Source organism: Aricia agestis, chromosome 19, assembly GCF_905147365.1.
Source record: "Aricia agestis chromosome 19, ilAriAges1.1, whole genome shotgun sequence".
Lineage (NCBI taxonomy): Eukaryota > Metazoa > Arthropoda > Insecta > Lepidoptera > Lycaenidae > Aricia > Aricia agestis.
In genome coordinates, this window is record NC_056424.1 from 3862606 (window position 1) to 3890423 (window position 27818).

General features: G+C 36.5%; 1 protein-coding gene and 1 long non-coding RNA gene across 2 annotated transcripts; one reads left to right on the forward strand and one right to left on the reverse strand.

The window, feature by feature from the left end:
• Window positions 1-125: 125 nt before the first annotated feature.
• On the forward strand, window positions 126-27598 carry LOC121736450 (adenylyltransferase and sulfurtransferase MOCS3-like). Its single transcript, XM_042127646.1, has 19 exons — window positions 126-281; window positions 498-601; window positions 3414-3547; window positions 3788-3908; window positions 4138-4288; window positions 5465-5551; window positions 5964-6078; window positions 7007-7117; window positions 7604-7710; window positions 10136-10364; window positions 11362-11479; window positions 19233-19350; window positions 20204-20363; window positions 21084-21261; window positions 23765-23924; window positions 24390-24523; window positions 24705-24806; window positions 26406-26501; window positions 27275-27598. Exons 1-19 carry the CDS (start codon window positions 180-182, stop codon window positions 27351-27353), a joined length of 2406 nt encoding a protein of 801 aa, XP_041983580.1. The 5' UTR covers window positions 126-179; the 3' UTR covers window positions 27354-27598.
• On the reverse strand, window positions 10690-17825 carry LOC121736451. Its single transcript, XR_006037018.1, has 3 exons — window positions 17814-17825; window positions 16737-16741; window positions 10690-10763 (listed from the first exon to the last, which is right to left on the reverse strand). It is a non-coding gene; the product is annotated as an uncharacterized LOC121736451 (long non-coding RNA).
• Window positions 27599-27818: the final 220 nt, after the last annotated feature.

The following is a 27818-nucleotide window of genomic DNA, read 5'->3' on the forward strand; positions in this document are numbered from 1 at the left end:
CTAGAGCCCATAAATCAGTGCTAGTGACTTTGACAAATCTATGACTTTGACAACTCGTCAAAGTCATGTCAAGAGCCATTTAAAAAGACGAAGAAGAACTAAAAATATTTTCGATTCTAATTTTGTGTACATAGTAATTTTACAAATATTTTATTTTATTAAAGCCTGTAATTTCAATAATGGAAGAAGTTGAGCAACTTGAAGCAGATATTGCTGAATTGCGTAAATTACTACAATGCAAGGAAGGTGAACTGTTCGACATGAAACAAAAGTTATTATCGGTATGTCTTTTACTCAAAGTTTTAACTTTTAAAACATCTATGCTTTTACTGGAAACTTATAAAACAGCTCTATCTTGTCGTGAATAACTCGTGAATAAATATTTATATTCTTTTATCAAAGAAACTTGATTAAATATTTGAATTTGCATTATAACCTTGAGAAATTATAATTTAGATCGTAAATTTAATAATTGTTGTTGAAATATTTTTTTCCAGGGTCCTCCAATTCATGGAGAAAATGGCTATAATACACAGACTTTACAGACAAATTATACTCCAAGAACACAAATGTCAAATGTCCCAAAGTGGGCTATCGAAAGGTAAATATTCTTATTCCAGTTGGATACTACGCTCTTGTTAGTTATTTTAAACCCTAAATAAATTCGAGATAAGATATTATTTGAGTGTATGAGGTTGTAAAAGTGCAAAATATCTGCAGACTGATGGCATATCTTAATACTTATAAAATAGGATAACACTTAGAAAATGTTATTTTATCTTATGCCATCAGAGTCTAAAGATATTTAGCATAACAAAGTGCAATATATTATAATGAACACACATGCTCAGGCCTAAAACTTAAAAAATGTCTACAGCTTTAGGGCATTTTCAAAAAAACGTGTACCCTTGCAAAAATATGTCTATATTTTTTAAGGTCATTTATTTACCTTTAATTGAATGTCATATACAAGGAAAAATATTTAACTAATGGAATAAGTTAAAAAGAACGCTGAAAACGTTATATTATTCTGATATTATTGAAACAAAATCGAATTTTCGACGAAACAGATTCCGTTGTGCGACTAAATGTAAAATATAATTTAATACAAAAAAATACAGCAATAAATGGATTTCTTCTTTTATTTAATCTAGTGAAATGCATATTTAATTGTTTATTAAAAAAAAATTTGATAATTTCAAGGATCAACAAGAGTAGCAATTATTTTTAATCCATAGTGTGACTATGTGACCTACCCACTAGGTTATTTTTAATTTTTTTACATGAGTAAGTAATATTTAACATATTTAAAGAAGTTTTTATAACACAAAAACCTTTTATTTAAACATTTTTATTGTTGCACTACTTATAAAAGTAAAAAATTCTTTGATTTCACAGATTTAACTTCATTAATTAAAGGGACGAACATCTCATAATCATAAAGATGTGTTCACATGTCTACGAATTCCTAAGTTATTAATGACATCGGATTATATGCACGATCAAAGTGCCGAAATATCCATGCAAATATGCACGAAAAATGGTCGAAATATGCACAAAATATGCACAATCAAAAGTCACTTAATATTAAAATTTATTATTTTTTTGAAGACTTTTCCACTAGTGACATTAATAAAAGCGCCAATTTTTATAATTTCATAAAATCCAGGATTTTTAATTTCTTGAAATAAAGACTTTTTATTTATTTATTATACGCCAATAATAATTTTCTACCAACATTTTCCGATTGCAATATTAATGCCCATGGAAGTTAAACTACCGAAATATGCAAAATTGCCAAAATATGCACTATCGCCTAGAAAGTGACATTATAATATGCATTTGCATATGCAAGTATGCAAATGCATATAATCCGATGTCTAGTTATTATAAATCTAAAAATATCAATGACACAAAATGATTTTCAACTTGACTGATAGAAAAGTAGTGGAAATAAAATCAAAATTATTTAAAAAATAAAACTTTTAGGTACTTAAATTTTAAATATTTGTTATTGTTAAGTAAAGGCGACGCCTTGATAATTTGGCTGTAGCGATATCGATTTTTCAATGTCTTTGTCTTTGATTTACCCATAGCATAACACGATTGGTTAACTTTTATAACACAGAATAATCAATCAAATAGACCTGTGTAAAAAAAAAGGATTCCTATTTTTCCAACAGAGGAGAGTGAGTGGACGCTTCCAAAAATGTACATGGATTGGTTCAAGCATACACTTTAATTTGCGCATAGCTTATATGAAATGTATTTATGGTTTTTAAATTACGCGACAAAACTATTTTGTCGCTTACGCCCTTTCCATTTTTTGCTGTTCCATTGCTTGTTTTCTGTGAGAGGCCGGGCCGGCTTTTCATAGAAAACTAGCAATCTAAAATATATCCAAAACGGTTTTTTACTTTAACGCGGCGTCACCTTAACACATAAGTAATAAAAAATATATTTGTACGTTAATCGTACCAGTTTAAAAATCTCCAATTTTCTTAATAAAATCTGTGAATAAAAAAATAATTTATTTAAAATGTGAACTAAGCCTTATGCTTTCCGCCTGTTGTGACTTGTCCGTTCCATTATATGTGACCATACGAAAAGTCACAAGTCGGAAGTCACGTAATATTACTTTCTTTTACTTTTAAAGTGTTTGTAAATAACCGATAATAGTTATCACAATTTCATTTTTTATACTAAATACTAAGCTAATTTTGCAACGTGTCAACAGTAAAAACAGTTGGAGAAAGTATACTAATACTTACAAAATATGGTCACTTATCTGAACGAATAAACCGTTCCTGAAGAACCATCCAACCTGCGTCCGCGTCTTGTAGCAGATTTTTAACTACTAAATTCAAATTGAAGTTTCTCGATGTACAATGAAATATAGTGCTATCATTTAGTGCCGAAAATATTTTTGTAGTATGTTTATAAAACTAAAAAAAACGGTCACTAAACCGAACATTCCGGTCGGGTTGTTTTTTCATGATTATAATTTTAATTAATTTGTAGTTAAATTATGTTAGATTTTTCAATAACAAGACATTCAATTGATACATTAAGTATTTAGGAATCTAACATATGTTTTTTAAGTAACTTACTTTAAGAAAAAAAAATAGTTATTAAAGATTTTGTTACAACTTCTGGGAAGGGGACAGGTGAATTTAATAGGTTTCGGTACTTAAAAACCCTTATAAATCTCATACTAAATAAAATTTTATACAAACGTGAATGTATTTTAATAAAAGAAAACTTGTTTTTGCTCCTACATTAAAATTACAAAATGTTAGTATGTAATTTTTTACAAATAATCTGTAGCGAAGTCAAGGGACAAGGTAAAAACCAGGGGTACACATTTTTTTGAAAATGCCCTTTAGCATTATGGTATTCATTATGTTTTAAAGGTACAGTCGTCAAATCCTTCTCCCTGACATTGGGATTCAGGGTCAGGAGAAGCTGATGGGGTCCAAGGTACTGGTGGTGGGAGCTGGTGGCCTAGGCTGTCCTGCAGCTGTATATTTAGCAGGAGCTGGAGTCGGTGGGTAGAAACAGAAATAAAGCTTTTGAGTATCCAAAGCTTAGGAAAGTAAAAGTTTAATCTATATTGATGATAGAAAGGTTAGATGATTCAACAATAATTTTATGTTCAAATATTAAAAAAACAGTTTTACTGTAATATAAACTTCTATTTGATAAAATTAATAAGTAAAATGCTTTTTCACTGTTTACTTGGTAATTGCTTATTTTTGCCTCAAAAAAACTTCTAAATATGTTTTAGGTGAGATAGGCATAGTCGATTATGACTGTGTGGACATAACAAATATACACAGGCAGATATTACATGAAGAGAAAGATGAAAATACATGTAAAGCTGACTCCGCAGCTGATAGTTTACGAAGGTAAGGTTCTATTCCAATTCTCTTCATATATTGCTCCAATGTGTACCTAAATACATGTGTACCTAAATACAAGAGCTATTTTACTTTACTCCAATGAAAAAAATATATTCTTAGTAGTAATAAAATGACCCAGACTGTGTTACATTTTATAAGTATATCTGTATGTATACAGATATACTTATTAAATGTTTCGGCCAAATCATCATAGAAAAAATGTTTTTTTTTTCAGGTTAAATACAAAAATAAAAGTGACCCCATACAATCTGCAGCTAGACTCGAAAAATGCTCTACAAATAATCTCACATTACGATCTTGTGTTGGACTGTACTGACAATGTGCCTACAAGGTTTCTGTTGAATGATGCCTGTGTTATGACAAAGGTAATTTACTATGCCATAATAGTAGCTCCCACACCGGTTTCGGTGACAGTGGCTGGTTTTATTAAAACTAGGCCAGCTACGCAGGAGTAATTTTATAGTGCCCAAGTGTGTGCGCAGTACTCAAGAGCACTCTCTATTCCTTTACTCTCATAACCCAGTGGGACGGAAGACAGACATGACTGGCGAGAGATCAGGCGCAGGACCGACATTTTACATGCCTATTATGGACGCATGGATCATCTTACTTGTCAAACAATCAGGTGATCAGCCTGCATTGTCCTAACCAAACTTGGAAATAACATGTTTATAACGCGGGAATCAAACCCACAACCTCCGAGTCAAGAGCCGCACTCTATACCACTAGACCATGGAGGCATTCAATGCCATAATACTGTTGTACATATATATGATTTTGAAAGTTTATGTAGGTTATAATACATTACATATAATACATACATAGGCTGCTTTCATGTAAAAAAATCGGCCAAGTGCGAGTCGCACTCGCACATGAAGGGTTCTGTACCATTTAAGAGCAAAAAAAGAATGGCAAAAAATTGTATTTTTTGAATGGGAATTAAATATCTATTTAATTTTAATTTTATTATTAATTATTTAAGTGCTAATACTATTAAGCATTTTGTGAATATTTCAATTGTCTATGTATAGCCATTATTGATATAGCGAAAAAAAGGCCAAAAAATCGCGTTTGTTGTATGGGATTGTAGAAGTCTATCTATAGCAGTTTTTTGATACAGCCTGGAGACAGATAGACAGACGGACAGACAACGAAGCCTCAAAATCAAAAATCAAAATATTTATTTCTAATAGGTTAACAAAGTTAATACTTTTAGAATGTCTACATGAGGCCTACCACCGGTTCGGGAACTAACCCGGCGAGAAAAACCGGCATAAGAAACTCGCTCGGGGCTATATTTTACTAAAAAGATGGAAAATTACAATAGTAACTTAAACTAATTTCACAAAAGCATGTAAAAATGTGTTATAATATTCATGTAGAAGTAGCCTACAGTCAGTCAGCTTATTTTTCAGTAAAAGGGTTTTTACAAGGGGATGAATACTTCTTGTTCCGGAAAAATGTACGGTTCTCGTGCAATAAACGAAGTTGCGCGCGTCAACTAGTGAAATTATATGGCGAATTTTTTTTCTTTTTTTCAGAAACCTTTGATATCTGGGAGTGCATTAAAAATGGAGGGGCAGCTGACGTTATATGGTTACAGATCTGAAAATAATTATAATGAGAAAGTAAGTTTCTTTTGTCATTATTTATCTTTATCTATTCTATGTGTGTATATGACGCGCAAAACTTCTGCGCCCCTTATTTTTTACTTACTAATCCAGTTATATATAAAACTCAAGGGTGACTGACTGACTGATTGACGCACAGCCCAAACCACTGGATGGATCGGGCTGAAATTTGGCATGCAGGTAGATTTTATGACGTAGGCACCCGCTAAGAAAGGATTTTGATCAATTCGAACTCCAAGGGGTTAAAATAGGGGATGAAAGTATATAATAATCCTTCTTAACGTGAGCGAAGCCGCTGGCAAAAGCTCGTTTTTGTTATAAAAGTACTAGTCCGATTTTGATAAGAGTTGTTTCCAAGATTGAAAATAATGCCCTGCAAGAACCACTGTTTACATCATTAACGTTTCAGGATACCACATTCGTGGGTCCATGCTATAGGTGCGTGTTCCCCTCCCCCCCGCCGCCCGAGGCGGTCGGCAGCTGCTCCGCTAACGGCGTTGCCGGACCAGTGCCTGGAATTATCGGTAAAATTATACAATAATATTCTAGCGAATGTTTGAGCCAACTGTTCAGATGTTATCATAGAGACTGTGTTGTGTGATTATGTCACGTCGATCTAAAAAAAATTACCGCTTGGTGTGCTAGAACGTTATTTAGACGTAAACGACGATGACATTAACCAGGGGTCGGAAACCTGGTTAATCTTCGCGATACTGTTCGTTAGAAACGCCATACATTTCCAAAAGAGCGTTTTCATTTCGATTACGCTCTGAATGGTCCGAAATTATTCCTGATTTTGTTTAAAGAGCAAAATGAAACTGCTCCTGCTCAAAATACCAGTTAGAACCGTTCGCGATTATATTCGCCTTGCCCACTCACACACACCACGACCCTCACCTTGCACCCATTGTCCACACATTCAAAACAAATGGCCTAGTGGCTATTAGATGGTGCACTAGAAAGGGATAGAAGATATCACTGCACTAGTTACTTTCCGCAAGGAATTAACCAGGTTCATTTCAGAATCAATACCGCTTGCATCTCGGTTTCGCTCCGAGCGAACACTTATCCAAAAACCTGGTTAAAGAGCGTTTCAATCTGGTTAAAAAAATACCGGTTCCGAGCCCTGACATTAATACACAAAATTTCCTCTAAATCCGTCCAGCCATCTCTAAAAAGTTTGGCAAGAAACTTTTATAGCATTCTGAATTTTTATTTTATACATAAAATGATATTACGATGTCATCGTGGCGCAGTTGTGTATACTGTATACTACCAGCTATGTAAACAGATGTTATTTATGATAAAATATTGCATAACAGACCTATGACTTCACTAAAGCTTTCAAAATTAAAAATGAGCTAGATTTTAAAACATTTAATTAAACAGAAAAATCTTCACACAAGTAAATATATTTTTGTTGAGGATATTAATGACACATTAATATTTCAGGAGCGATGCAAGCATTAGAGGCAATTAAGCTGATTGTTGGTCAGACACATGATTCTCTGCTGGTGGGCAGAATGTTGCTGTTTGACGGTGAAGATATGACATTTAGGAATGGTAATATTTTTAAGATTCTTACGGCCTGTTTCAGAACTTTCTGATAAAGTGCCGAATAGGCTATTCACAACTTTTTTGACAGATTCTCCATACTTGATCTGTCAAGCTAATTGGTGGATAGCCTTTTCGTCACTTATCTGGAAGTGGTGAAACTGGCCCTAAAAGTCAATAATAATTTATCAATAACATTTATAAAAGCAACATCACTTAGGTCTCTGATAAAGTGCCTATTAAGGTATTCGCAACTTTTTTCACAGATTCTCCATACTTGATCTGTCAAGTTAATTAGTGGATAGCCTTATCAGGAAGTGGTAAAAAAGGCCCATAATCTAAATACATATGTCTTGTTAGAAATAGAGGAATAGAAAACATCTTGAAAAAGGCCGTTAACACCGCTCTGATTGACCCATACTATTGCTTTACATAGTGACTTTCCATAAAAAAAAATTACACTACACTTGGGAATTATTTGTTCAATATTTTCAGTAAAACTTCGTCCACGAAACCCCGAGTGTGCGGTCTGTTCGCCCAATCCCACGATAACTAGCCTGATTGACTACGAGGTGTTCTGTAAAGCACAGGCCAAGGAGAAGGTAAGATAATATTATGTCTTGTTCTTTTTACTTTTTTTAGGTAGTAAGACCATAGACAATAGACTGTTACAAAAAAAACACATTCGTAATTTTTTTATCTATTATAATTTAACGGCCAATAAAAATTAAAATAATACATATTCATATTATAGTTCAATACAATACATTGGATGCTATAATGGGATTAAACAACTCAATTTAGGTTGGGTTGCACCAGTGCAGAGGCGTGGTTGAAGTTAAAGATAAAGTTATGGTTATAGGCAAATTTAACTTTAACTTTATCCTTAACTTTGCTGGTGAAATTGACAGATGACAGCTGATCCAACAAGGTTATAAATGCACGTGGGCGGGGGCGCTGCTGGTAAAGGAGAACTGTCAAAAATGGCGTTTTTGTATGATGACAGCGTTAGTTCCTTTTTTCGCCACATGCATTTAAAACCTTGTCGAGCTCTATGGCTATGGTTAAATGTGGCGTCTTGATGGCGTCCATTTTTAACTTTAATTAAAGTTAGAGTTAAAGCCAAAGTTAAATTTAGAGTTAAAATTAGTTGGTGCAACTCAGTCTAAGAAACATAAAGCCAAAATAGAATCGCGTAGTGTGAAAAGCGCATTATATTTCTGATTTGGTGTGTTTTCAGCTAGATTCAGTATTGTAATGTTAGTTTTGTGTGCTCCAGACTTTAATTCAAAATTGCGAATGTTTGGGTAAGTGATGTTTTTTTTTTATTTTATTTAATTTTATTTGGCATATCAATTTAACATTCGCAGTATTGAATTTCTAAACAATATTATGTTATTTACTGTAACTATTAACTACTTCAATAATTTTTCTTTTTGCAGAAAAAGCTAGAGGCGAGCCAAAATTACAGGCGGAGGCAGGAAGGAAAAATAAAGAGAATGAGTGGCCAAAGTTACATCGGATATAGAACAAGAGTACTAGAAGATAAAAAGAAGCAGATACAAGATGTACCGAAGTCGGAACGGAAAATGGGGCCGCGATGCAACTCCGAATTCTGCGAGAGAGTACGAGACTGTAAGCTGTTCTCAGAGAAAGACAGACACGATATATTCAAGGAGTTCTGGAATAATCTAGACTGGAAGGGAAAGAAGAATTTTGTGAGATCTCTCGTCGACTCGGTCTCCGTTAAACGAAGAAGAATACAGTTCAAGGACAAAGCTTCGAGAAAAGGTCCATCCAAACATTACCACCTATACAAAGATGGGGAAAGGAAACAAGTCTGTCGAACTATCTTTTTAAATACTTTAGGAATAAAAGAAGCGACGGTTCGATGTTGGTTGATGAGTGAAAAACCTAGGGTGTCAAAGAAACCGTTGAAAGCCCTAAACGTCGACACCTACATAGATAATATACCAAAGATGGCGCCCAAATGTCAAATGTGCATAGACAAAGTGACGTACGTCAACATAGAAAACATCAAAAACGCGTCACAGTTGTATAATCTGTATGCCAAAGATATGAGAGCGCAAGGTATAGAGCCAGCCTCAAGAAAGACGTTTTCTAAAGTTATTTCTATGAAAAATATAAGGATATTCAAACCTAAGAATGCGACTGATATATGCGATCTATACAGTGAACATAACATTCACATAGAGTACAGAGATGGACATAAGACTTTGCCGGATGTTATGGATGTGGAATATTATTACAGCCAGTGGCAAGATTCGGTTTAGACAGGTGATAAAGGCTTCCTATGTACCTGGCTGCGCCTCTAATAAGTGGTGATGAAGCACTGAAACATATCAATAGAATATTTAATACAATTTTGTACTAAGTTTTTGGTTTTATTTTCCTTATTTATCTCTAGCATTATTAAGTCTGTTCACAGTTAATTTAAAGTGAATTATTGGAGCAAAGACCAATGACACTTACGGCCGTTCCCAATATTCAATCTATCTCTGGTTTGACATACAACCGATCGCAGCTAACATGGAATTGATATAAAATGTCTAATGTGAGCTATTCCTATCTCTAGTAGGGCATAACCAGAGATAGGTCAAATATTGGGAACGGCCGTTAGCCATTAAACATGGTTTATATTATCAATTTTTTATCAGTTTGCAGCCGTGTTTCAATTTTGACATTATACTGATCCGCACTTTAGGCAGGCTGCGTACACGCGTTTTTCCTATTGGATTTCCGAATTCGGAAATCCGCATGCATGGAATCAGTAGAAAATACATTAACTTCCGCACACGTATTCCGGAGGGAACTAATTCAGCACGTACGTCTAAGTACGTTTCAAGTGCAAGCTGGCGCGTGAAAAAAACGAACGTTTGCTCTAGTTTCAAGGATTTGCAAATCGTAATTCTTTATTAGGAAAACGAATACGGAAAACGTGTGTGTGCCAGACCAAAACTTAAATTGAATACACGGTAACTTTAATTTGGAATAAAATAATTCTAGGACCTCGACCTTCAAGTGCTAACGCCAGAATACCGAAAATCCGCCACGCAACTAGCGGACGAAATGACGCAAACGAACGTAACGGAAGAGCGCCATCTATTGGTTGACGTGCGGAGCGCACCAGAGTTCAATATGTGCAATATAGAGGGCGCTGTCAACTACCCCATTGAGAAACTGTATGATGCCACCCTGAATAAACTCGTTGAAGATATAAAAGAGTCGAATCAAGGTATGTATGTAGGAATAAAACGTACTTAAGTGACTCTGTGAGTGGGTGTTATTTTCCTTTTTAACTTAACTTGAGCAACTTTTTTTTACTTTTGTGTGGAAAATTTCATGACGCGTGGGCGCTTTCCCATACAAATCACAAAAAAAAATGTTGCTCTTTCAGCGCTGCTACTTTCACAGTCTACTCTATATCAGGAACACATACCTACGCACCCTAAAGTATTATCACTTAGTTTTCTTCTCGATTGTCTTACCACTGACCAGTAAGATGATCCATGCGTCGGATGGGCATGTAAAAACGGCCTAAAAGACCGTGATGTCAGAATTTTTTTAACGTGACGATTTTTACTGATGGGGCCCCATCAATTTGCCACAGGCCCCGGATGTTATAGTTTCGCCACTGACTATATACACACCCTAAAGTATTATCACTAAGTTTTGTTAGACCTTGTATACCTCGCTTGACGCTTCACATAGAAAGAAGATGATCGTTGTGTACGACTTTCTTCAAGACATTACACGACAAAGTATAATACAAAATTTCAAATAACCTAACATTTATATAAAAACTACTAGATGTTTCGTGCGGCTTCGCCCGCGTCATTTAGGAATGTCACGGAAAACGTACATTTTTCCGCAAAAAAATGAACCTATGTCCTTTCACGTTGTCTATTCTTCACGTGTGCCAAATAACATAAAAATTGCTCTGGTAGTTTCTTAAGATAATAAGCAATTTTAAATAATTTCCTCTGTTTTTCCACATTTTCCTCTATTTCTTCGCTCCTATTAGTATTAGCGTGATAAAATATAGCCTATAGCCTTCCTCGATAAATGGGCTATCTAACACTGAAAATTTTTTTCAAATCGGACCAGTAGTTCCTGAGATTAGCGCGTTCAAATAATCAAACAAACAAAGAAACTAACAAACTCTTCCGCTTTATAATAATAGAAGTATAGATTTTAAACTTCATACTAAACCAATAAAATTTCCTTTTCAGTGACCTTCATATGCAGACGAGGGAACGACTCGCAGCTGGCCGTACAGAAGGTTCTAGAACTAGTAGAAGAGCCATACAGAAGTAGGATCAAGGATCTAACGGGTGGCCTGCACGCCTGGTCCAAATACGTCGATCCGGAGTTTCCAGTTTATTAAAATGTTACATAAAGTAAGATGTTTTATTTTCATCTTGTAGTAAGAATAATATATCTATTTTTCATTTCGTGATTGAATGTAAACACTCACTCAGTTTCCAATGTCATGTAGATATTGTGCTCAGTACCTACTCACATACGGTTTTACTCGATAGTTTTACTCCCAATCGAGTAAAAATTACTGCGTGGATCGCAAAACTTACAGCTCGAATGCTCGCATGTCGCATCGAGACGGCTCGATGGAATTTATTTCCTTCGAACTTAATTGACGCGAGCCGTTGAGCTTTACTTAAGCCATACTCAAGCGTGTGTGTTTTGCGGTCCACACGATAATTTTTACTCGATTTGGAGTAAAACTATCGAGTAATGCTGAATGTTTGGACGACAGCCCGAGCCGTGGTTTTTACTCTACGTGATTACTCGATCGAGTAAAACCGTATGTGAGTACTTAGCATTAAAGAGGCTACATAACACAATTTCTTTTATATTATTTTGGGCAAATTTATGTTTAAACATAAAAGTAGAAGTCCGGCAAAAGTGGCCTTGTCTCAAAAGTAGAATGAATAACTAATAGCTCGCTTGAACATCGTAGTTTGCCGAGAACTATTAGAGATTTTTGATGGAAAATAGACAACTATTGATTTTAATTTCTACCCTGCTCAAGGAGGCTTACCCTCTTGCAGGTATACAATGTTTTGTCCTTGTCTGTCAAACTACTTTTGTAACGTATCAGACAAGGACAAAATACTGTACTTGCATAATATATTTAAATAAAAAAACGTCTGTATACAGTTTGAATAATCACTTCTATAACCTGAATAGTACTGTTAGTTCACATACCTAATTAACCCATCAGTCCCCAAGCGGCACCCGGCTGTCGTACATTTGAAAATATATTGTCTCCATACATTTGTGTCTGCGATTCCCACGATCGAGGTATTAGAAACATGCGTGAGATATAATATATTTGCACCGCATATATAACTACATAAGGCTTTTAAGCGATTATCTAAAAGCCTCAATAAGAACACATGACCCTCTTTTCGTTTTGTCGGTGTGAAGGCAGTTGGGGCGGTGAGTCAGAGGTCACTTTAGTGTTATTGTCAGCAAATCATTCCGCGGTCCCTACACTGTATACGTTGCGGTGCAAGTTCGAAGATCCGGGAATTTGTTAAATGTCTGGAGCCCAATTATATCAACAACTTAAATCGACCGATGAATTACCGTTTTCAGTTAAAAGAGATCTTAAAAGGCCGCAAGTAAATGGTGAAGGAAGAGCCTGAGGTTTCACCACCTAAGGCCCATTTCACCAACGTCTGTTAGTGTTAACAGCTTGTTAAAATTCTGCGTTGCAAGGAATGTGTTTGTTCAATCGTTGCGGTTCTTAAAACACGAAACAAACAGCGTACAATCCTGAATCTCACTATAGCAAAGTTTCTTGAGTCGACGTGATAATATGTTATGACTAGGTACAGTGGGCTAAGCTTAAATTAAGCTTAAGGTGACCGACAATAGCACTCCGATAATTCGGATTATCTTCCATTGGGGCTTGTCTTTTACCTTTAAAAATTAAATAAAAAAAAACAATCTAGACGAAGAACATTCTGACCAATAGCAGCACTATACCGCAACATGGCCAAACATTACTTTGCAATTGGCACTGAAGACGATCGTGAGCCTTATGACGAAGGCAATAAGGTTGATTAGGCGCCAGGTAGGGTTTTCGTAATTTTGCGAGCGCCCAAGCCCTGTTATAAGTGGTGTGATCGATGTATGAACAAAAACGCACCTTGATTGTTCGGCGATTTTGTGCGTATCTCACTTATTTAGTTGATAACCCAAGTTACAAGTAAGTATACAGGCTGGAACAAGACAAAGAGATAATACTTTAGATAGATTGCCCCCATATATTGCTGAGTTCATTTTGAAAATAGCAGCGCCGAAAGAAGTATAACTTACTTTTAACTTCTATCGTGTTAATGTGAGAAGTGTTGCTACGTCATGAATTTGCCGATATAATAAATTATAAAAAAATACCACAAAATATATATTTAACTTAAATCAAACTGCAGTATGATCACTGTCCAGTGTCGCCTTCTATCAATTTGTTTTTAAGGTGTGTCGGCGGTACGATTTTAACGATCCTACATAATATCAAGCCGGTGGGCCGTACGCTTCGACGTGTGGACGATAAGTACCCAAGCAGCAAATGGACGTGCTATAATGGTCGAGAGCACGTTCTTGTTTTCGCTTTAAGTTCTATAAAAGTTCTTAAAACAGTCGAGTAAAAGTGCTGTAAACGTTTACTCGACGCGAAAAAGGCGCAAATTATTCAGACTAAAGTCCTATTAAAGTGGAATAAGCGCTGAGTAAGCAACAAAAAGATGCTGTAAGATTTGAGTAAAAGTGGTAGAAAACACTAAAAGAGTTTTAAGAGTAACCAAAATGCGTATATAGGATATTTAGTTCAATAAACGCAATTGATTTGCTATTATACAGATAAAGTGTGCTATAATAGCAGACGAATTGCTTTTATTCTCCTTTTTAGTTCTATAACAGCGAATAGAATGCTTTTACTCGACAAATTAGTGCTGTAAAGAGTGCGAGCTTGTGTGCTACATAAATTTAATGTAAAAAAATTATAGTTATTAAACTACATCTCAATCCTTATTTATATTATCAAGTTTTTGAGAAATCAATATGTGATTATTTTTACTGTTCGTGTAGCTACTCCAAAACATCATGCGCAACAAGCTTTATTGATAAACCCAAAGGCATTTTTACATAAACATTCATGCGCTGCCTATTTTCTTAAATTTGAAGACTAATTAATATAATTAAATTTACTTAAAATATATTTTTTTACTGCCATTGTCCACATTGATAATCTAGTTGCAGTTACAGCTAACTTATTCCATTAAAAGTCGAGTAAGAGTGCTGGTCACAACATTTATAGCACAAGGTGTCGCCATGATAACAGGATTTAGGGTTCGCTTCGTAAATATCGTATAACAGCTCTTAATTACACTACAGCTCCTATACGAACGTTTTTAATTCTACTATAAGAGTTAGTCTGTAAGCGTGCAGTAACAGCAGCAATGTTGCCATAAGCAATTCGATTGCGTTTATAGAGCTTTTATAGAAACATAAAAGATAGCTGAGTAACGGCTGTATAAAAGCACCCAATTCAGCGAATCATCTATTCTACAGCTATTATACGACTGTTAGAGATCAAACGATCGAATAATGAGTATTTTAGCCATATTAATTCAGCATCTGCTAAAAGGTGGAGTAAAAGGGCTAAAACATAGTGCTGTAAACGTTTATTCGACGTCCTTAAAGCACACATTAGCAAATATTGCCAAATAGTCGAGATAACCGCTATTATACGATAAATAGGTGTTTTATGAACGGTTACCCGGCTCTTATACGATTAAAGGCTGAGTAAAAAAATCCTTATTCGACTGTTTTGCTGCTTGGGTAGGATACCAAAAAAGGTTATATATATAATATTAGGTTTACTTACCTTCAAACTTGCATTTTTCCTCGCTTGTCGATCAGTGCACAAGGAATCTTCCCGATTGGCTTATATTAGGGTTGCGCGCGCAAACTGCACGACATCGAGCGGTTTTGAAGAGCAGCACGGTGTACATTGAATTTTGAATTGTCATAATAATATCATCAAATTATGCTGCACAAAGGTAATAGATAAATTGTCATAATTATATTATGTACTATCAGAGAAGTTGATTCCTATGCAAATCGGGACCTAAGTAGTTTGGTTGCGTTACTTCAAACCTAGCTGACAGATCACAATTAACATTGAATTGACATATTCGACCAAATAACGTTGGTCTGTCAATTGCATAGGAATCAACTTCCTCGATGGTACAATGAATTATGGGTTATGGCAGAAGGTACACCTAGGTACTGTTTACTCTTTTACTTAGTAAGAAATCTTTAGAAGATTTCTATTTCATATAAAGTGCGAGCTAAAACTTACGTTCTATGTGGTAATTGCTAAATAAGTAATTAATTAATTAATATTATAATGTTAGTATTTGACAAAAAATACTACTGGGTAGATATTACTTTAATGTAGAGAACATGTCCACTAGGAAATTTGTTTGGTTTGAAAAAAGATTTTCGATTGATGTGATGTGTAATAATTCCTAGCTATACTTATACAGGGTGTAACAAAAATAAGTGATAATACTTTAGGGTGTGTACGTGTTCCTTGTAGCGAGTTCACTGTGAAAGTAACAGCGCTGATATACCAAAATTTTTTTTCACTTTTGTATGGGGAAACTCGTGATGCTCGGCCCATTGCCCATACAAAAGTAAAAAAAATTTTCGTCTTTCAGAGCTGCTACTTTCACAAGGAACACGTACACACCCTAAAGTATTATCACTTATTTTTGTTACACACTGTATATAACGCAAGCACCAAAACGCGCAATGTACAACAGAATGAATTTTTCACAGATAACGGTCGTGTCGTAAAATTCCTTCGTTTGGGAAATGTTTGAAGTCAGTTTCAGGAATCAACCCGTTAAGTTCGTACCAAATATCGGATTACATTCCAAAAATTACACAAAATTTTTATTTATTTTATCCAGAATATTTTTTTTACTTTATATTAGTGATAAAACATGAGTGTATACTTATTTAATTAAAAAATATAAGAAAATTGTTAAAACTTTGAATAAAATCATACAGGTACGAAATATTTTTATAAAAGTTAAACTAATAACTTTTTGTGAATAAAATTAAGTTACCAAAAAAAAAAATAAGTTACTAAAAGCTCCGGATATGTTTTAGTGCCTTAGGTGTCTGTGCCTTACAATTAATTATTATTCTTAAAGTAAAATATAACAAAATGCTATACGGAAATTAATAAACCAATTCAAAATAAAGTGCCTAACAAAATCAATATTTAACAAAACATTAAAAAAGTGTTTAAAATTAAACTTTTAAAATCAATACCATAGCAATTTCAATTAGTTACTAAAAAGTGTAACATCACGAACAAAAGTGTTAATAAAAGAAAAAACTAAGACGCGTTCGATTTTCAAAATTCGATGACGTCACAGCAATGGCGAACGTCGGTAAAGTGTTGGCCACGATAAAGGCGGTTATAACCCGGCTGGTGTTCGCTTGTCACGGCATCATAGCGATCTGGCAGGTCACGCTGTTTAAGGACAGCATTGAGTACTGGTACCTGGCCTCGCCGATACTGCTGCTTATCATCGAAGGAGTATTTACCTTGACTATCAAGGAGAACCAGGAGTGGAAATGGTGAGTACGTTTTGTACCCTCAGGGCCATGTTTCGCCACTTCCTGATAAATGCCGGATAGGCTATCCACAACTTATCTTACAGATAAGTTGTGGATAGCCTATCCGGCACTTATCAGGAAGTGGTGAAACAGCCCCTTAATGACCAATTAGATGTGAGGTGGAAACGTAATCGATAATTATAATTATACGTGTGGCACTCGGGGACTGCCGCGGTAAAGCTATTGCGTATGTTTTATCAACTTATGCAATTATAATTCGCATACATCTAGTCGCACGCAAACAAACACCGTGCCGAAGTTAGTAACACCGCGCCGCTGCGGTCGGATTCTGTCTGCCTGGTCGGGTGTTACTTGTTAGGATTTTTTTGTTACGGAATTTCTTGATTCGGTCGCCGCGCTCAAAGTCCGCAATGTCCTAGGATATGGCCAATATAAAACGCACTAAAAATCATAATCCCCATGATTATGATTTATTAGTGCGTTTGTTTTCAGCACTGCTACTTTCACACTCTCCATAATATAAGGGACACGTACACGCCCTAACTTATTATCACTATGTTTTCAGTTTTGTTATATTGTATTTTATCACTACGTTTTGTTACATCCTATATAAATTTTTATGTGTAAGGTTTATGAACATGGCTGTACTTTTTAAGTTCTCGAGAATCGTGATTGCAATTTGATGATTCAATGTGAGTTATCACTCGACTGACACTCCCTGCAATTACTTTGCACTTCTGAAAAAAGAACCAGCCTTGACCATAGATGGCCCTGAATATTCCTCTATTGAAGTCAACATCACACTAATGCATAAAAGTATAAGGGCCTGTTTCACCACTTCCTGATAAGGCTATCCACCACTTAACTTGACAGATAGAGTATGGAGAATCTGTCAAATAAGCCTATCCGGCACCTTGTCAGGAAGTGGTGAAACAGGCCTTTATTGTCACAACTCAGTAGCATATAATATATACAAAATACTTGATTTTATGTGACAAACCAAGGTGACAAACCAATGTTTAATAACATTAAATTAAGATTATTGTCATCATTAAAACAAAAATATTTGTATTAAATAATAATAGTAGCACATATAACTAATAATTATAGGTAACCGTAACTATTATGGTATTAAAGTTTTTTCGTCAAAGCGGAACTAACACCCAGCCATCCACACAAATGTTTACATTTAACTATGTACTAGGTAGTAGGAGTTAAAGATGGAGTATGGTCAGTAAATTAAATAAACTTTGTGCCTTTGATCCAGTGCGAATTCCTATCAAACTACAAAATAGTATTTTTCGATACAAGACATACAATTAACACAGGCACATTTCATACAAATATGAAATACGATCGGAAACGGCAAGGAACAAAACTTCATTAATACAGGGTGTAGTTTTTATTATTCGTAGGTGTAAGCATGGGCGTACCGGGGGGGGGGGGGGCAGCGGCCCCTCCCTGGATCATGTTGGCGTCCTTACTAAGTATATTATCGAGTACTTTTATCTTTATAAATTAAAAATTACGAAAACGAATTTTTGCCATTTGTTTGCAATACAATATTGTTACAACTAAAAATTATTAATTTTTTATTCTTTATAAACACCTAGCTTATGAAAAATCTGATTTGCCCCCCCTGGCCCACCTCACTGGCACTGACCTCCGAGTCAAGAGCCACGCTCTAAACCACTGGACTACGGCGGCGTTGTTTCACAGTGAACTATATATTATAAGGGACACAGTTACACCCTAAAATATTATTAGTTTTGTTCCACCTTGTATAGTCGGGGTACCGGTTAGAAGTTTTAGTATAATGGCTATAATTTGTGTCCGGGGTTTCCCCGGCGTGACATGCTAATGGCGCTTCCGCCGGATCCTCGCACACCCAATTAGGAGACAAATTGTTGCCACACCCATCATCATCACTTCCATGCCCAGTGATAAAGTACAGATGCAAAACTTTCTATAGTATCTAATCTTCTTAGTAATAAGAAGTTCCACTATGTATAATTTAGACGTTTGAATGCTCTAGCATTCCCGCGAAATTCGAAATTGAGCTAAAGACGGAAAGCCTTCCACTATAGGGCTTTCCGTCCGCCTAAGGGCAGATAGTATAAACATACCTCGGATTTTATTTTGCAATTAAAAACTTGAACATAGTATATACTCTGGTTAAAATTTCTCATGGCATAATATCATATACATGTTATCCTATCCCGAATCCGAAACTAAATTCTGAACGTAATTTAGCCTTATAACCTGTGCGGGTTTTAGCACTACCAGCAGCGCCCTAAGTGAGAATTTTTCGGCGCCCAGGGTGCGGGTTGTACTGAAAAAGTTGGCGCCCCTTTTGTTTGCCTTCAGCGCCTCTTTTAACGCTGCTACTGCATGTAACATCTTGTAATCTGCTGGGCAGGTTCTGTCCGTCCGTGTTCATCTACCTGGCGCTGACGGTGCCGGCCATCTGGCTGCTGGAGCTGCACAAGGTCGACCTGCGGCTGCAGAAGAAATCCAACCTCACAGTGAATATGGAGGTGAATATATATCGATAATCCTACTAAAATTATGAATGCGAAAGTCTGTTTGTTTTTTACCTCTTCACGCCCAAACCGCTGAACCAATTTTGCTCAAATTTGTTATGAAGATACATTGATTCCTGGGAAAGGACATAGGATACTTTTTTATCCCGGGTGTCATCAATATAATGTAGAGTGTAGACCATTAGACACGACACTATCTTAAATGGAGGCAGTGTCTTGTATGTCGTATAATAAATATAAAGCTTGCATGTAAAGTTACACGAGACACGCAGACATGAGACAGTAACTTGTCTTGTTATCCATAATATTAATATAATTATGAATGCGAAAGTGTGTCTATCCGTCTGTCTGTCTGTTACCTCTTCACGCCCAAACCGCTGAACCGATTTTGCTGAAATTTGGTACGGAGATACTTTGAGTCCCGAGAAAAGATATGAGATACTTTTATTCGTGCGCGATAAACGAATATCAGCGGAGCTGCGGGCATCAACTAGTAACTTTAATACTATCAGAGAAGTTGATCCATAGGAAGGTGGTGGACCTATCCCTAGACAACGGCCTAGACAAGCGGCAAGCGATTATCGTAAACGCCAACGCCACAAAATGTATGGGATTTGACATTAGTATTCGCTAGCGAAGCGATGACTTAGTCAAATCGCATACATTTTGTTAGCGTTTACGATAATCGCTTGCCACTTGTCTACTAGGGCTACTCAGATTGGTCGCGTTATGCCAAACCAAGCCTACCGATCAAAACTAACATTAAATTGAGTCTGACCAAATGACGGAAGTCCGTCAACTGCTTATGAATCAATTTATTCGATGGTACTATAACTTTTCCTCGCAGACGGAGATCCCTATCCCGGTTGCGACCAAGCTCGAGACTGACACGTGGGTGACGCTGATCGAGCAGTTTCTCATGCTGACCCTCATCGTGGGCCGCTGGCTGCTGCCCAAGGGCGACCTGACGAGGGACCAGCTCAGCCAGCTGTTGCTCGTGTATATCGGTAAGTGACAGAAAGAGGGAGTGAAAGAGAGCTTGCGCTATAGCCAAACCTGTCCTTAATCGCTTCTTGATAGAATCGTTGATCAAAATGTATTGAATTGACATAAGGGTTCGTAAATATGACTTTGACGTACAACTCGTCTCATGTTAATTCCATACATTTTGATCAGCGATTCTATACCTAAAGAAGCGATAAAAGGTCTTGGCTACAGGATCTGCTCACTTGATACTAATTCTGCTGTAGCCTCTATTGATAAATGCGAGGAACAGAAAAAACGATGACGATATCGAATAATAATCTAAAAATAAAATATGACTTTATCCATAGACACTTATGAAAGTGAATACAGGCCATAAAGTATCGTAAGTCCTAACATTTATGAAGAAGTAGTTTCAACGCCTCGACCTCCAGTGGCGATTTTATATTTTTTATGAGTGTAGGCCTTTTTTTTCTGCCACCCCATGTACAAAATCTACCGGCCCCATAGACCTTATGGACGCAGCCGCCACTCTAGGATGCTGCTGCCCCTAGGCCGCGGCCTATACGGCCTATTTATAAATCCGAGGCTGGTCTTCTCTAGAAACTTAGCGAAACTTTAAGAAGAACATTGCCAGACAGCCTACTGTGCTGATTTGCTGATGATCTGTCACTTTTTGACATAAAAAATGTATAACCGAACATGTTACCTTATTTGTAAGTTGGCTCAAAATGTTACCACAGGCACGGCGGCGGACATAATCGAGTTCTTCGACTCCTTCAAAGACGACAAGGTGGCGACGGAGACGGTGCTGGTGATGCTCACCCTGGCCATCTGGTCGTGGTCGCTGATGCAGTTCACCGTGGTGCTCACGGCCACCAAGAGCCGGAAGTCGCGCGGCACCGCTCATAGGTCTGACATGTACGTACGTACGCACCGCACGCAGCCACACCGGCGCATGATTGTACATGCCGCTTGCTTCATCCATCATGTACACTATACAATTTACCATCGAGGAAATTGATTCCTAGGCAGTTGACGGCAGGCGCGGTCGCAGCCTGAAGTTTTGGAGGGGGTCACACAAAAAAATTATCGCTGATACTTATAGGATAATCTTTTATTATTTGGCAAGATTTTGAGATTTTTCAATTTCACTTTAGATTTTGGGGGGGGTCATGTCCCCTGTGAAGGGGGGGGGGGCCCTTTGGACCGCGCCTGGTTGACGGACCTCGTCATTTGGTCGGCCTATGTCAGTTCAATGTTAGCTGTGGTAAGGTCCGCCATCTGCCTAGGAATCAACTTCTCTGATAGTACACGGAGCATCCTAATTTTATACATGCTGTAACAACACTAATGCCTGTTTTCACCAACCGCCTCCTAACGCTAAGTGGTCCCCTAGCGGCCATTAAGGGTACATATCCTTCAAGATTTTACGAATTTTTGTGTGTCACGTTCGTGCTTATAAGGGCGTAAGAACTTTTGCAAAACATTCGGTTTTTTTAAATGTTTAATACGTGGGAGAGCCATGCTTCGGCACGAATGTGCCGGCTCGACCGGAGAAATACCACGTTCTCACAGAAAACCGGCGTGAAACAGCACTTGCGCTGTGTTTCGCCGAGTGAGTGAGTTTACCGGAGGCCCAATCCCCTACCCTATTCCCTTCCCTACCCTCCCCTATTCCCTTCCCTTCCCTACCCTCCCCTATTCCCTTCCCTTCCCTACCCACCCCTATTCCCTTCCCTTCCCTTCCCTACTCCCTCTTAAAAGATCGGCAACGCACTTGCAGCTCTTCTGATGCTGCGAGTGTCCATGGGCGACGGAAGTTGCTTTTCATCAGGTGACCCGTTGGCTCGTTCGCCCCCTTATTTCATTAAAAAAAATATGTGTTTGTTTAAAGAGATATTTGACCCGCAAAGATCGCTAGGGAACACTTAGCGTTTGGAGACCGTTGGTGAAAACAGCAATAAGTGATAATACTTTAGGGTTGAGGTAGATGGTAAGGTTGTGAAAAAATGGTTACTCTTTCAGCGCTGCTACTTTCATACTTCATAGCGAAATCTTTATAAAGACCCATCCTAAAGTATTAAGTATCACTTATTTTTGTTACACCCTGTTCATTCTTTAAATGGGTTATAACTTATAATATCATAATTAATGACATACATAACGCATTACGAAAAATAATTCAAAACAAATATTAAAATATTTATCATTCAGAGCAAGCTAAATCATTTATTTTAATGCAAATATGTGGGGCACGGTAGTGCCCCAGCCCCCAGCCAAGACGAGTCTCCGACTTGCTAGACACTACTTCAAGTTTTACTCGAAGCATTTCTTGGATTTTTTAGTATTGTATTACAGCATGCTTCCCTTTTATTATATTATAGTAATGGATACGTATAGTAGACATGTTTTTTTAACTATTTAATCTACTTGAGTTAACTTCTTCTTTCCTGAGCTTTACATTATATTAATGAATATAATTAGTATTATATTAAGCTCCTCCTTTTTTAAGACAGTGAAAAAAATACATTTAATACTCCTACTTTTACTGTTAGTATTTACATTACGTCATGTTTTCATTTTTTTAGGATCTAAAATGCCGTATCAGGTAAGACGTGACTTATTATTTTAACATTTCTCTACATACCTACATGCTTATCGTAGCTTATTGTGTTTTTTTGTGTCTATTCCTTTTTTATACTTAACATGATAAATCGACTAACAAACTTAAGTTATGCTTAATTTGGAGGCCACGTATGTAAATAATGTCACAGGTTAAGGAGCGGGGAACTATTAAATGGGGTGTGACAATATGACGAAAATACTTTATTATTAACCTAATATGATGGTTCAGTCATTGACATATATATTGTCTTTGTTAAAAACAACTAATGCCCGGTTTCTGAGATTTTTTGACACAAAATCTATTCATAAATCAAGCGTGAATCGAGATATAAAATCCATACTAATAATATTATAAATGCGAAAGTCTCTCAATATGTCTGTTACCCCTTCACGCCCAAATCGCTAAACCGATCTTGCTAAAATTTTGCATGGAGATACTTTGAGTCCCGGGGAAGGACGTAGGATACTTTTTATCCTGGAAAAATGTATGGCCCCAGCGCGATAAATGAATGTTGGCGCAACGGAGTTGCGGGTGTCATCTAGTTACATATAAAATGTCAAAATTAATATAAAATTCTAGCAATATTTTTTGATTACTAATTACTTCTAAACATAATCCAATTAACAACGATATTAAAATATACTTCTGTTGACATACCTTAGAAACCGATAAGTGCATGATCATATTAATTTCAAGTTCTTAAAAAAGACAACTTCAAAATTTTCGTCCGGCGCCCCGACAGCGCAGCCGCCAAGTCGCGTTGTCCAAGTGTGCCTTAATAGTACACGTTCCCAGGAACACCAGCAGAGCTTGCTGCTGCTCGATCGAGGTGTGCGCGATCATGATGAACATAGTGCTGCAGGACGCGCCCTTCCTCGCCTTCCGCCTGCTCATCATAGCGCACTACAAGATCATCAACTACATGAATATATTCTTCACTTGTAAGAATACACTGGTGAGTTTTTGTGTTTTGTACGAGGTACTTACCTAATAATGTAAATACACAATTTGGTTGTTTGTCTTTTTTGTTTGTGTCTTTTGGTTATATATTTTTAATACTTGTTTGTACTTCTATCACACAATCATACAAGTGTTGTAAAGGGAAAAGTTTGTGACTGTGTATGTTTGTTTCTTTTTCAATTAAAAAACAACTAAGTAAACGAATTTTTATTAAAGAGATGTTAAACGTAGGCCTTTCTTTATCCTGAAAAATTACAGTGTACCTGTGGGACACTGTAACAATTATTAAGTTACGTCTGCGGCGTAGCCGGTAAAAGCTAGTAATTGTACTTGTACTTCGTGAATCGTGTAGGTACTTGTAAGTAGTTGTACTTTGAGTATGTAGTCGATCTTTGTAAACAGTATATACGATTGTGTTTGCGGTTAGCCTAATGTAAACTTATGTTTATTATGTTTATAGGTAATTTTACTACAAATATACCGTCTGTATGTCCTACACTTGGAGACAGTTGAGGATGGGAACGGCAACTCGGTGTACAGAAAGAGACGGAAACATGAGTCCGATGAAAAGAAAGACAAGGACAAAAAGCATAGGTAAGATTTTAAATAAAGAATCATATTAAAAATGTAATGAGAAAAATATATAACAATTAACACGCAGACGAAACTAGGCAGATCGTTCTGTGGAAACTCTATGAAAGGAACTGTCGAGTGAATTTCTACGTGATGTAATGTTAAATACTGTGCCAAAATTGAAATTTATTCTTGTTATCAGGGAGCACAAAGCGAAGAAGCACAGAAAAAAGACCGAAGAAACGTCTATTTCAGTAATCAGCGATCCGAAGAGAGAAAGCAGAGTAGACGGAGGTAGAATAAGGTAAGGTTTAAAGTTTCTAACGATATAATAGATGATTTTGTAATCGACAATGTCACAAAGAAATTTATTTATAACAAATTTTAATATTCGAAAAATAACTACTTTATTTGATGCACTAAATAAGCCAAAAAAGTTGTTAGCAACGAAAAATTAACACACCTTTGTCATTTGTTTGAGCCCATGTAATTATGTAAACGAATCAGTTGTTGCTATTATGTAGTTAGTTGCTAATTAACAGAGTAAATAAAGACGAAACCCTAGTCGTTTAATACCCAATTGTATAGAACGCAGTCGGTCATCCGACGTTGCTCCAACAGATACTTCAGCCGCGCCCTTTCATAGTGATGGAACTAAGCGATTTTATTTCATCGATCCTCTTTAAAATATTATGATTTGGTAGATATTTTTTTTTTATGAAATAAGGGGGCAAACGAGCAAACGGGTCATCTGATGGAACTTCCGTCGCCCATGGATACTCGCAGCATCAGAAGAGCTGCAGGTGCGTTGCCGGCCTTTTAAGAGGGAATAGGGTAATAGGGGAGGGTAGGGATGGGAAGGGAAGGGAATAGGGGAGGATAGGGAAGGAAATTGGGCCTCCGGTAAACTCACTCACTCGGCGAAACACAGCGCAAGCGCTGTTTCACGCCGGTTTTCTGTGAAAACGTGTTATTTCTCCGGTCGAGCCGGCCCATTCGTGCCGAAGCATGGCTCTCCCACGTATAAACATTTCATTCAACAGAGATGTGTTGATTATATATTATGTAAACTTGCAGGGCTAATTATGTATTAACAATATAACTTATTCGCTTACGTAACATCTGTGATTGGAAAAACTGAAAGGTGAAAACGAAAAAAAACTTTTAAACGCCATCATAATGGAACCAAAAAAGTACAAAACGTATGTCTAAACAGACGTTTGTCTATTTTTTGTCCGTGTCTGAAACGTTAGAAAGTGAGCCGACGTACAAGTGCAACCTGTACCTAGTTAGGTACTGTTTGCACTTAAACAGTATTAATAACACTGTATACAGATGTTATTAGTTAATAACATCTGTATACAACAGATTTAATTCTATGAAGCTATGCATTTCAAAACTTTAATATTGCGCAACAACCACATCTTTTGACTTCATAGATTGATCGACAGAGCACATCCCTAGTCGTGATTTAGGAACCCTTCCCCGGGTCAAGGTCCCACCCTGACCCCACCTGTACATGTTGTGTATATGCCCGAATGGATGACGCCGTTAGGTGTTTGCTTTGTTCTAAAAATTGGCTATCAAGTGGAGGTTTATTCATGATTAAGTTTTAATAAACTCATCAATAGTTACGTAGTTAGTACAAGAGAGATATAAAAAAGTGTCGTGTTTATCTGCGTGTCCGTTGAAAGGATAATGATAAAATGTGGTACAGTAGGTACTTTGAGAGTTAGGAAAGGATAATATAGGATAGATAGTTTAATCTTGGAAAAATATACAGTTTTTTCGCGATAAATGAAATTCGCTGCAACATCTACTATAAGATCAATAATAATTGTTGAAGCATTTACTTGCGGGTTAATTTTTAAGAAAGTCACTAACTGTTTGCATTGTATTTCAGAGCTATTATTCTCACAAACTCTGATGAAATTAAGGAGTTGGAGCTATCAAAACTTTTCAAAGATCAAGTGAAAATTGAAAACGAGAAAAAGAGCAAGTAAGTGTGGTTAATTTTTTGTTAGTTTTTTGTAGTTAATATATGCGTTATGTGGTGTTCGCAGAAAAAATTTTTCGTCGCTTGGAAACTGATTATTATTACCCTGTCATATCCTTTTCCGAAAACTATTTTATGTACTTCTTTTTCAAGATGTAAAGTATCTGCATACCAAACTTCATTAAAATCTGCTCTGTGGCTTAAGCGTGAAAAGGTAATAGACAGACAGACTTTTATAAAGTACTTATAGCTAAAAAAATGTACTCATCCCTTGCTTCCATTCATCAGCTTTCATTCATTCTTTATGTTTGACGCCCTTGGCAATGTTCTGATAAGGTCCTACCTTAAATGCCTTAAGGTCATAATCACCAATCGTTACGGCTATCATAATAGGCTTTGTACGTTCATTGTTATTTTTAGAACATGTTAGAGGTATACTGAAACGAAATAAAGAACTTAATATTATAATATATGACATATTCTATGGAAAAGTGTAGTCTGGTAGTGACATCATAAAAAATCAGCATGTTGTTCGATGTTTCGATTATAAGTAGGCTCAGCATGTGCCTATAATACTGCCTAGTGGAAATTAAATTAATGATACCCAAAGATTAAAATAAAATTCTTTGACATTCAGTCACTCTTTATTTAATATTCTTCCATAAAAATCTGTATACTATAGTCTTGCTGTACTGGTGCCACGGTGGAAACCGCGCCAAGACGTACTTTCACGCTTTATTCTGTATACATAAAAAGAAACCCTTCCAACATTTTAGGTCGAAGAAGAAACAGAAGTCAGAGTCATCGGAGTCACTGAATAACATTCAGCATACTACGGACGATTCAGGCATTTGACATCACCGAGTCCGGCGGGACAGCCCCAAGCGAAGCCCCCGGAGAAAGAGAGACGAAAGAAGAGAAAAGAAGAAGAAGAAGCGCTCGACGAGTGAAAGCTCAGACTCTTCCAGTTGAAAATGTAAAGGAGGAGTAATTGGAAACGATTTTTGGGATTCAATATCCCTTTCGCGCATTTCGCGTTGTTGACACGACTTGTGAGTTTCGACAGGTTTTTGTATATTATTGTGGTTCCCGAAAGAGGCGAATTAAAGGTCGTTATCGGTATCGACTATTCTTACAGATAATTTTTAGGCAAATATTTTTTTATAAGTACAAATTCTTAATATGCTTAAGAATTAACTCGCTTAGATATCGCCTAGCGAAATATATTGTAGAGTAAGGTTGTTTCAAAATAAATTAATTAGGTAAAATGTATAATGTACGTTCTTAAAAAATGTACGTTTACTCGTATTTGTCGTAACA